Genomic DNA, 10,965 nt, shown 5'->3' with positions numbered 1-10,965 from the left:
AATTCAAAAGTTTGCACTGAACGAGCTGGAGGGTGAGTAAGGACTGGCTGGACTAGCTTGACTACCTTGACTAGCACTGTGACACAGAAACGAGTGTACTGACGACCAAAGGAGCGGAAGGTGTTGAGCGCGAAGGGAACGAGTGGACCATGACACACGAGCACTTAAGTACCCATGGCCTGAATGAATTGGGGCCCTCAGCAATGAAGCCATCTCTGAGCAGGCAGTTCGCACGCTGGATGGGTACCATCGAGTGCAGACCCTTTTCGTGCTGCTCTAGTCTCCTGTCTGCCGCAGTACCTACACCCCGCCATTGCATCTACTTTGCCATTGGTAGGACGTGCGTCCTTGTAGGCTCTGCAAAGTCAAGCCCATCATACAACTCGTGAGGTCATGTAGATTCTGTATTTCCCTGCACGATAAGCCGCACGAGGGACGAAGGCGACCAGCGGCGCGGCTGCTCGCCGAGGGTGAGCCAAGACCCCGTCAGTTGCCAAGACTGTGATGAGAGTAGGAACAGAATTTTTGCAGCAAGCTGACTACCGGAGGAGAAAGCGAGGAGAGTAGAAAAAAAATTGCATTGGGCGTAAATATGAGGTGGAGTAGAAGACAAGGCCAACAAATAGTGAGGTAGACGCAGAAATGAGGGCGGCGCAGAAAATTGAGGCGGTCTTGGCAATTTTCCGGGGGTTCGCAGTGCCCCCCGAACACTGCGCCGCTCGTGGCATCGTCCAAGACTGTGTCAGAACGCCGGCAGCAGTCTGTGAAACTCTCCAAAAAAAAAAAACACAAAAAGCTTGGTTAGGCCATTACATTTCTTTGAGAGAATGCCTTTCTCCTCACTCCAGGTGTAACTAATGCAGGGTCTGTAAACCGACGTTCGAAAGAGTTTACCGTAGGTTGAAATTTTTAGTATAGACACCATTTAAAAATTACGGGTCCAACGTATTATCTCCTACATCTGAATCCAAGGTAGATTTTTCTGACTGCAATTTCAGGACCTCACTATAACTATTTAACGTTAATCTGAGGATTGCTGTAATCTATTCCCGGTACAGCTCGACCTTCTACAAATTTTCTGCATTGTTGCAACACAGCACGCCCCACGGGTTTCTGATCTACCTTGTTCCAACAATATGTCTTCTCTTACTGACTCGGTTCCAAGGCTGGGGAACAGTCAACAGTCTACCGTCAAAGAATTAGTTCAAAGCCTTGTCGCAACTCTCAGTGACAGCGATTTATTCTTGTACCTCAAGTGGTGCAACTCCGGAGGTATACGGGTTGCCTTAGAGCGCGAGACTCTAGATCGATGCGAGTTGGCTTTAAGAAAACTCTGCACAACCTGGGAATATCGATTGATTGCGTCTCGCACGCTCATCGGACTGGACCATGAAAAGCGTACCCCAATTCTCAACCGCTGGTTAGAGGCGGGCAAAAGCCAATTGCCTTACAAAGACGCTGCTGAGGATTGCTTGTCTGTCTTTAATCGAGGCAAGATTGACGAATGGAATCCTGAAGTCACTGACTTCGAGATACCTGACGAGTACGTATACTTGGGTCATTGGCCTGAGGAGTTTCCCGGCTCGGCAAAGAATTGCATTTTTTGCGAAAATCCCTACGAAAAGTGGCAGATGTTACTCCGCACCGACTGCAATAATGGCCATACGTTCCATGAGACTTGTGAGATGAAAGATGATAGAGAAAAGGGCATCGTAGAGGGCATTTGTGTATGCAACGGCGGAGGTTATCAATCTCGTAATGAGTTGGAATCCGAGATCAGAGACAGGTTGCCACAGGAACAACGCCAGGGCAGACAGCCTTAGTAAATACAGCGGCGGATAATTCTCTGAGCGATCGAGAGTGCACCCAAGTGAAAGCAACATCCAGCCTTTGTGAAAGCAGATCAATACATTCGTGATAGACATTTCCACATTTTAAGAGAATTAAGCAGCACAACGCGACTCCAAAAAGTGTCTTGAAAGAAGACAATTGCTCGCTTCTGGTTCTCCAGCTCAGGTGAATTGTACATCACACCATTGTCTAGCGTCTTTGGGTCCCCTGTGCTTTCGAACTATTTCCACTCCATGTGCGTTTTGACTTGCTCTGTTAAAGACTTGACAATGCGTGTGGCAATCCAACATCGTCGCTGGCAGTGGCATTCGTACAATTTCCTTTGATCCAGTGGTACAGAAGACATACGGATGTGATGGAATTAAATAGCACACTGCTGCACTCTTGGACCAAGTAGCATTTGATGCGTTTGTCCACATGAATGTCCAGTGAATGCTGCTACATGTAAAAGGGATAGAATGTGTGATATTTGTACGATAATCAAGGAATGTGCGGGGGTAGGTGCGTGGTGTTGCAAAAGCAATGGGGATACAACAGCGAGACAACAGTTAAGCTGAAGGTTGACAATTTCCGATCCCGGGGCAGTCATGATAGATGAGGATGCAATAGTAAATATGTCTGGGAAAGTGGCTCTGCTGTCGGTTACTATATTCACGACAAGAAAACTTGACTGAATGCCATCTGTGAAGACGCTGCGGCTTAAGTGTGTTATTTGCGGCACAGATAGTTGAGGGGTAATTCCTTCGTCTAAACCCCAAATGATCGAGGGTTTCAGTCATTTGATGATCCATCTTTACACTAGCAAGGCGGATTGAAAAGACAAATCTCACAATGACACCATTACCCCAGGAGCTTCTTGATCACATATTTCAATACCTTCCGGTTTCCGACGTTGGGTCTGTACTCAAGGCGTGTCTCGCACGGAAAGGCAACCGCTCCTCCCACTCCTGCGAGGACGGAGGCTCTCAAGATGTCCATACAGTCAAGCGTGCGGTGGACGACAGAATCAATCCGCAAAGCTTCTTTCGCGGTTGGTTCAAGAACACACCACAGATGGTGGAATGCCTTAGCCGTACCGGAACTGTCCTTATCGGCCCGCGGGCTTTTGACTACTTCGCCAGAGAAGGCTTCCCACACTGTGAGGATACATGGGACTTCCTTACACAATGGTGCCCCGGCGGTGTATTGGACGTGTTGCTCACACTTTCCAAAGCGGGAGTCACTTGGGAGACTCCTCTGGGAAGGGCATCGCGCCAGCTACAAGGCTGCAGCGTATGTCAGGAGGATTTCCGCAATGCCGCACTGGCACAAGCAGTCAATGGAGAAACACTTGACGTGGCGTCGACGCTCCAGGCCCTATCAGAGTGCAAGTTGCACGAAAGACTGGGGGTGTTGAGCTCGGTGCGGGGACTAGCACGAGACGGGAAAACTCCAGTAATTTTGCACATCCAAGCTCCTGGCAACACAGAGGCTGACAGGAACGTCCTAACCGCGCCCTTCAGAGTCCTGTGCGATGTTCGCTTTGACCATCTACAGTGCATGGTAGCGGGTTACATGGCCGTACAAAAGAACGTTGGTGCTACGAAGGACAAGGAGGCCATCGGCCGGCTTCAAGAGCTGACAGACTCTCTCGCTCAGTCTTTCATGCCGCACGGTCATCGCATCGAACAGCGCCACAGAGCCCATGGAGTCCTTCGCGCGTTGGCTGATACCGGAAGCCTTTGCATTAACCTCACCAGGTTCTCTCGAATTGACATGGAAGTCGCGCCGTCTGCATACCAGATATGCAGCAACACTGCTCGGAACGAATTGAAGGGGGAATGCACAGCAATCTCGAATGTGATGGACAGCACGGTAAAGGATAGGAGTTGCCCTTTAGTTCATCGTTACCGGGGTCGTCACAGCGGGCAGGGCGTTGCAGATCTTGTAGGGATGGCCAACCACACTTTCAACCAAGTTGACTCGCTCCTGATACTGAGGTCGGATTACGGTGTAGTAAATGATTGGGTACGAGAGTCGGAGACTTAATGTGGGATGGAATCACAAATTCGCTCGTGATAGCAGTCAGGTAACGTGAATAGAAGCTCAGACAGTTTTCTTGCCCACTCCTCCACATCTATGCCTGGTTCATTCTTCTCTGCTTAGACATGTCTTTCTGTTTGCCAACGGAGCTATTTCAGCATATTTTGACGTATGTCGATGACCCCGACGTGGCTAACCTCCGCCTTGTCTGCAGGAGCTTTGATTCTAAATGCTTCTCTATTTTCGGCGCCCGATGCTTCCGTGAAAAACAATTCATGCTTTCCAGCGATGGACTGCAGGCTCTTTGTGGGGTGGCGAATGGGCGGTTCGGTCCGTTCATGCGCATCCTTCGAATAGGGTCAGAAGCCCTCGTGTGCTGCGAGGACGTCACTCGAAGCAGGTACCACTGCGCATTGCACGCATTGTGCGAGAGCCAGAAGTCTTTCCGCCTGCGTGGGCTCGATATCGCACTCCTGGCCATCGCACTCAGAGCACTGGACACTACTCTGACCGAGATAGTCGTAGCAGGAAGCGGCTCTAGCACCGGGAAACGCAGCTGGGGAGCGCGAAAGCTGGAAAGAGAGACCGGGACAGCCTTGATCCATGAACAGAACCGGGCTTTGTCAACGACACTCAGTGCGATAGCAGTAAGTCAGATACGTCTCCCTGCCTTCAGCAACGAGCCCCTCGATGGTCGAAGTGGGATCGGAGCACATCACGACTCGATCGCCACGCCGTGCCCTTTGCCAGTACTTCTTTCCTCGAGCTTTTCGAGCCTACGCAGGTTGCAGCTCAGCCTTTGGGCTCCAGGAACACGAGTCGAATGCGAGGGTGCAGAGTTGACCACCAACCTCGTTCGTCTGCTTTCAACGATGCCGCATTTGGAGCAGCTTCATCTGGGACTACAACGTGTCATACATACCCCACGGCTTGGCGAAGAGATCGGTCGCGAACGGTTCTCTACAGCGTTGAAGTTTGTTTGTATTACGGGTGGATGGGCAGACGAAGAACATGTGTACTCTTTTCTGATGAACCACCAGGAATCACTGCAGAAGGTGACACTCAATAGGACGATACTTAACGGTGGATGGTATCGTTGGGTTCATCGGCTTGAAGAGATGGCATGTTCGTACAGGGGCAAAGGGTTGATAATCAGGCTTGAGGATGTTGCTGACATGGCATCGATGCAGATAATTACTGCTTCGCGCCAGATATGTTCTCTGCATATTTCGGAGTAGTAATAACATTCGGTTCATGGTTTAGCCCTAAGACTGTGGCTTCTCTTCATTCTACAGCACGCATGTACTTGAATTAACTCACAGAATCAAATACACCTTGACTTCTCACAGTCCATGACCTTGGAATCCATTATTGGGATATAAGACTCCTCTGTTCCAAATTTGCACCGCAGCATCCAGAAGCTTTTCCACCCTCGTTCAAAGGTGCATGGAGAAGTAGGTCTGCAAGTTGTCTTCACCTTGGTATTCCTCATTGCCTTCCTAATCATCTTCGCGATAATGGCCCATATACGACAAAGTTGATTTCACTGTATCATCCTCCCAGACTTTTCTAGCTTCTGCTTTTGTTCGCTGAAGGGGCTTTGATCTCATCCTGGCTTGAGAAGTACTCAGTTCTGTGCGCAGCGGAATGGACATGGTATATATATTGCACAGCTGCGTGTTCTTCGTCCTCGAAAAGTGCATTTTCAGTCAGTCGTCACTCATACTTCTCGCCCGTCAGAGCGAATAAGGATCTCTTAGTTACATTACCTATGAGAGAAAAGGACGCGTCAACAGTACGTGAAAAAAGCCATTAATGACATAAGAAGTGGATGTAAATTCGTCGGAAGACCTGCAGAGGTCGAACGAAAGACGAACATGATTTATCATCCATATTAGAGTGATCCGCTACTTTTGCCGCTGCGCAGTCCATATAGTACACATTCACGCGGGACCCGCGAATTCTGCATCGGCGAAGCAGATCCATATCGGGATTCACCAACTCATTCTAGTAGCAGATAATTACCTCACGAGGGTTACCTCAGTATCCCTCGCAACCAGCGAAGTGAGAAAGTTCAAGAATTCCGATGAATTTTGCAATGTCCACCATTCCATCGCCTTGGTAGTTTCAACCCCTCAGGCCTGAGATCTGCCCGCCTTAATTAGCGCCTTCCATACTCGTATCTCAGAGGTGGGAACTCGGCTTAAGAGCTAACATTACCGATGCATGAGTGAGAATGGCGAACTGGTGTGCCCCTCTGAGCACCATAGGACTTCCGTTCGCAAGGACTACTATTCGAAGCCAAGTGCATACTATGTGCGGTTTCTGAAGCCGGAGCCTCTTCTCAGTAGTCTCAGGTAACTAACTATGCTACAACTAAGAGAAACAGCATTGCCAAATATGAATAGATTGTGTCAGAATGTTTCAATCCCTGAAAATTCCGGCGTTCCCGCTCCGCCATCGATAAGCTACTCATCGATGTCCTGTCCACGGCACTGTAGCTGTCTGAATCGCAGTGCTCGAAACAGACTGGGTTCATCCAGGACATCACAAGTTGCGAGCCGGCGGCATTTGTGGAGTCCACAAACAGTGAGCAAGTCCTCGCTCCGACTACCTCCGCCTCTCGTAAAGGTATCAAGCAAGATTGCCAGATTTGCTCTCAAGGTATAAGCGCCCTACTGGTGGGATGAGGAGTTTGATTTGTTCCAGTCTTCTCGCCGAACACGCGGGCCGCCAGTGGTTCTGGGCATTAGCGGGGCCACGGGGCGTTGAGGAGGTGCATATTTGTTTGTCGTTTGCGCTGATGAACCTTGGATTGTGCAGTAACCGCAGTCGACTGCACGGACGATCTACAATTAGCGTTTCGGACGTTGGAGCCCCTGTATGTCAAGCGCGCGCTAGGTACTATAAATAATCTCGCGTGATAGAGCGGCCCCGTGAAGCTCGTTAAGAGCAGAACGAGGATCACGACTTACAAACCATGCCAATATGAATCTCTTGTCTGTTCTTCGCATACGGGAGCTTTACCACCATGTGGCAGTCTTTCTACCCAGCACAGACGTATACAACCTCTCCCAAGCAGTTGGCCAACCATTCGCGGGGTACGACAGGTACCTCCTGCAGCCCTGGAGAGACTACTTCACTACTCCGAACTGGCCCGGCAGTATAATGGAAACTCTAGAGGGGCTGAAACTTAATGCTGAAGTACTTGTTGTGGGGCCTCACATGCTTCAGCCTCGACGCCTGTCACCCAAGGATAACTACTCTACGCGTCGGAAAATCCTGGAGAAGCTCAAACTGCCGTACCTGAACGTATATGTGGTGCTTGACAACGCACCGCGCATGTCAACAAAATGCACGTGGGCCCTTGAAAGACAATTGATGATGCTCATGATGCATCTTGGGTGCGTCGAGGAGTTTTATCTACCAGCTGGAAAATTTGGCGTCGGCATCATCACACTCACAGACTTCGCACCGTTGGTTAGGTATTGCGCTCCCGGAGAGAAAAAAGGACTGCTCCGACCCGCACGGTCCACTTCGAGGCGTGGGCTCGAGGACCCTCCTCCAATCGAGTACATCAGGATAACAAGAGACGGCACTTTCTCTTCCAGGGCTGAGAGGGTTTGCTGTTACCATCCGCACGAACGCAACATATATATCACTATCGGCGGTTTCAAGGGAGATCGCGTCAGCTATGCGACGTACAGGATACCTAGGACTCCACCAGCATGAGCGTATGGACGAACTGTATCAGCAATGGTTGAGAGTGCAGATATAGCAGCTTTAATTCTCTTCTTGGAGTCGATAGCTCTTTAGACTCACAACCCATCGACAGTTACTTCGGTAGCTCTGTCCAAATATGTACCGTAGCTTCCTTCTCCAAACGTGTATCCTGCACCTTCTGAACAACAAATTCCCACCGCAAGAGTGAATACAGCAAACAGAGTGTAGTATTCTAGCATGTTAATTCTCGTTCCTGGAAACACCCCTGCCCCGGTGCACCACGTTATTGTGCAAGTACAGTGTTCTAAGGAACGCTTCCCTCGGCACCGACCATGATATTTCAGCGATGATGTACAGTCTCCGTCACTCTAGCCAGTTTGAGATAGCGTTGTAGAGTCTCAAATGAGAGTTCGATCTGGGCCAGCTGAGTCCTCCTCTGTTGTATTGAAGTATGGCCAACATTCACTTGCGCCGCCATGAATTTCCCGATTTTTCATCACCATTCAATACAACCTAAAGGCAAACAGTTGCGTGATGGAGCCCAATGGTCATTTCACTCACGCTGACCCATCCGTACCCACGAAGTAGACTCATGGGGGTTTCTGGGACTGAATGGTCGCTGGTGAAATCGCTTCTAGTTCAATAACTCGCTAGATGCGTCGAGGTCATATTTCAGCAGCTGTGCACTCATTTATGCTTATAAGGGGAATGAGACGGTGTTGGGTTCCGTAGTCACGTCTTGTACATAATTTCTTATAGGGGAACGGGCTCTGTGGTCCCCTACCAACTGATGACGAAACAATACTCTATCTAGTTAAAATATTCGGATGAATGACGAGAGGCCCGCACGTCTATGAATCCACGCGCATATGCGACTCCAGAGAAAGCAGATGGGAATTTGGCATTCTCATGGTCACTACTACTAGTTACAAAGGCAACAGAAACCAAATGTTATCAGCGCAACATATAGCAATACTGGAAAAAGGAGGCCTCGCTCGAGACCCTTATGATACGAATGTGGTATCGAAAACAAGATTTAACGACAAGAACACACAAGTTGGCCCAAGTCCTATGGTACTTAGCTTTGAGCCTCTCTTGGGACCTGCTGTAGATTTTTTTCGAAGCCTGAATAGCAAACAAAAAGATCGGTCGGTGGCTGGTACACCCCGATTATTCTTGATGGCTCGGCATGTATATAACCTGCACTTTACCTCAACATTTTTAGAAACACGTCTGACTTTCAGCAACAAGCGATAATGTCTACTGCATCGCACCAAACCATCGAAGATTTCTTTGAAATACCTGAAAAAGAACGATCCAAGTTGCAAAAGCTTTTTCTTGCAAATTTCGACATTCTCGCACAAGAAGAGCCAGAGCGTATTCAGAGTTTCGTAAAGTACATTTCCCTCAAAGACCTCAAGAAGCTATGCCGTACTACGGCTCCACACGGACAAGTCAGTACGAACACGCATTACTTTTGGACGCAACTTGGAAATTCTAGAACATTGCACGACCACGCCCTGTCACCTGAAGAGCGCGCTTCAATACTGAAAGCCTGTCCGGAGCCGTGCCAAGGTCGTCTTCTAGAATCTTTGAGGGGGAATTTTGCTCTCAGCACGCTCAAAGCCATGAATAAGGGCCGGCGTGTACGAACCTTGGAGAACTGGGTATATTGGCTAAGACTCAAACTAGACCTTTTGGATGAGCCATTCTCTATAGATATAACCTTCGATCAGTAGCAATTGGCATATATCGAACGGTACGAGGAAAGAAGACTGTGCTGGTCCTGTAGGTCTGAGCCATCTGTGCTAAGTATATGGTACAAATCAGAACACCAGTTAAATCTTTCACTGATCCATGCTTTTTGTAGCGGTATGCTACTTTAGCTAGGTTTCATCGCTGCTAGCAGTCCAGGTGAGCCATATGGTTTACCCTGAGGCAAGCGTGTGAATAGCATTCGATTCGATCAAGGCAGATCGCGAAGTATGCCGCGCAGAGCGGACTGTCACCTCTGATACGTTTCTATTAGAACTTTACCTTGACTACGAAGGCCAAACTTTATCTGAAGGGTGTCTTCATATATATACCGTCGATTCTTCCTCAGCAGCCATTGAAGGAGACACTCATTCAACCATCCTTGTTAGTTTTCCTCATCTAAGGAATCCAAAGGAGAGTGGTTGTTGCTATATAGGCTACATCGAATTCAGCTTAGCGTATAATCTGTGCGTTCCTGCACTATGAGCCGCATGACAGACTGGGCGATGAAGTGGCCGAGGAAGGGAGGCGACCAGCTGCATGTGTACCTGGTGATTGGGGCCCGGAGGTCCTGGCAACTGCCAAGACAAACACGGCCCCGGTGTGCAAGATGACTGAATAAGAACGCGCAGGAGAAGCGAACTGATAGCTTGGCAAACTCCCAGTGGCTGGCGCAATCAAACAAAGCACACCTCACAGGCCGCGGTAATGGCTGACAGGGCCATTACGCTGGTGATCGGCATTGTCCTTAGATGAGTTGTGCGAGCTTTCCCCGGCCGGAAGCCGGTAGGTGTCACTTCTGTGCGCCTGGGCCACCGCAGACCAGCGCCTTTGCGGGGCTCTGCTGCCTGACTTTGTACATATCACTTTCTGCAGCTGACGGCTGCAAGCATTTCTTGTTTTCCTATATATACCTATCTGGCCAGGAAGAGATGGATACGTAGGCGCTATTTCACCTCTTATCTCAACTCGGGCAGTGGTTTCGCCGGATCCACAACCGGCCTCTTCTCTCCCGCCTGCAATTTCTGTGCCTACCTACTCAACTGACCGTCCACACCTTTCTGCAACATGACTGAAATGGCAGCCCCGCTCAGATTTCTCATCGCCGGAGGAAGCATCGTGGGTTTGGGACTGGCTTTGTGCTTCGAAAGCGCTGGAATCGAATACGAGCTGTTCGAAAAAGGCGAGGTTGTGCCGCAGCTGGGTGCATCCATAGGCTGGCATCCGCACAGCCTCAGAATCCTCGAGCAGCTAGGAGTCCGCGATGAAATAGAAAGAGGCGCCGTTCCGCTCCTTCACCAACAGCATTTCGACGAGCGTGGCAGGTGTTTCGAGGACTCAAACGTCCTCGTGGAGATTAAGAAGAGGTACGTCACCAAAATCGGGGTAAATACAGAGGCTAGACGGGTCGCTGGACTCTAATTTGTGTGGATTATCAAGAACCACCCGCCCCATCATCTTCGTGGAAAGATGCGAATCTCTACGCACCCTATACAGCCATGTACGACACAAGACCAAAATCCACACCAACACGAGCGTTGGGTCATATCAGGAGACCGATGGCGGGGTCTCGGTGACGACGAGCGACGGGAATGTCGTCCATGGAAGCATTCT

The 10,965-nt window shown here is 49.6% G+C and overlaps 1 protein-coding gene across 1 annotated transcript; it reads left to right on the top strand.

Moving 5' to 3' along the window:
* Window positions 1–10,419: 10,419 nt before the first annotated feature.
* Window positions 10,420–10,965, top strand: LTHEOB_13029 (Monooxygenase FAD-binding protein; the record flags this gene model as incomplete). Its single annotated transcript, XM_035509962.1, has 1 exon — window positions 10,420–10,737. A coding segment is annotated over one exon (318 nt), but the record flags the coding sequence as incomplete, so codon positions are not given.

This window comes from Lasiodiplodia theobromae (assembly GCF_012971845.1).
Source record: "Lasiodiplodia theobromae strain AM2As chromosome Unknown scaffold_104, whole genome shotgun sequence".
In the NCBI taxonomy this organism is placed as follows: Eukaryota; Fungi; Ascomycota; class Dothideomycetes; order Botryosphaeriales; family Botryosphaeriaceae; genus Lasiodiplodia; species Lasiodiplodia theobromae.
Note: the sequence above shows the minus strand (reverse complement) of the source record. Positions and strands in the feature narration are given on the sequence as shown.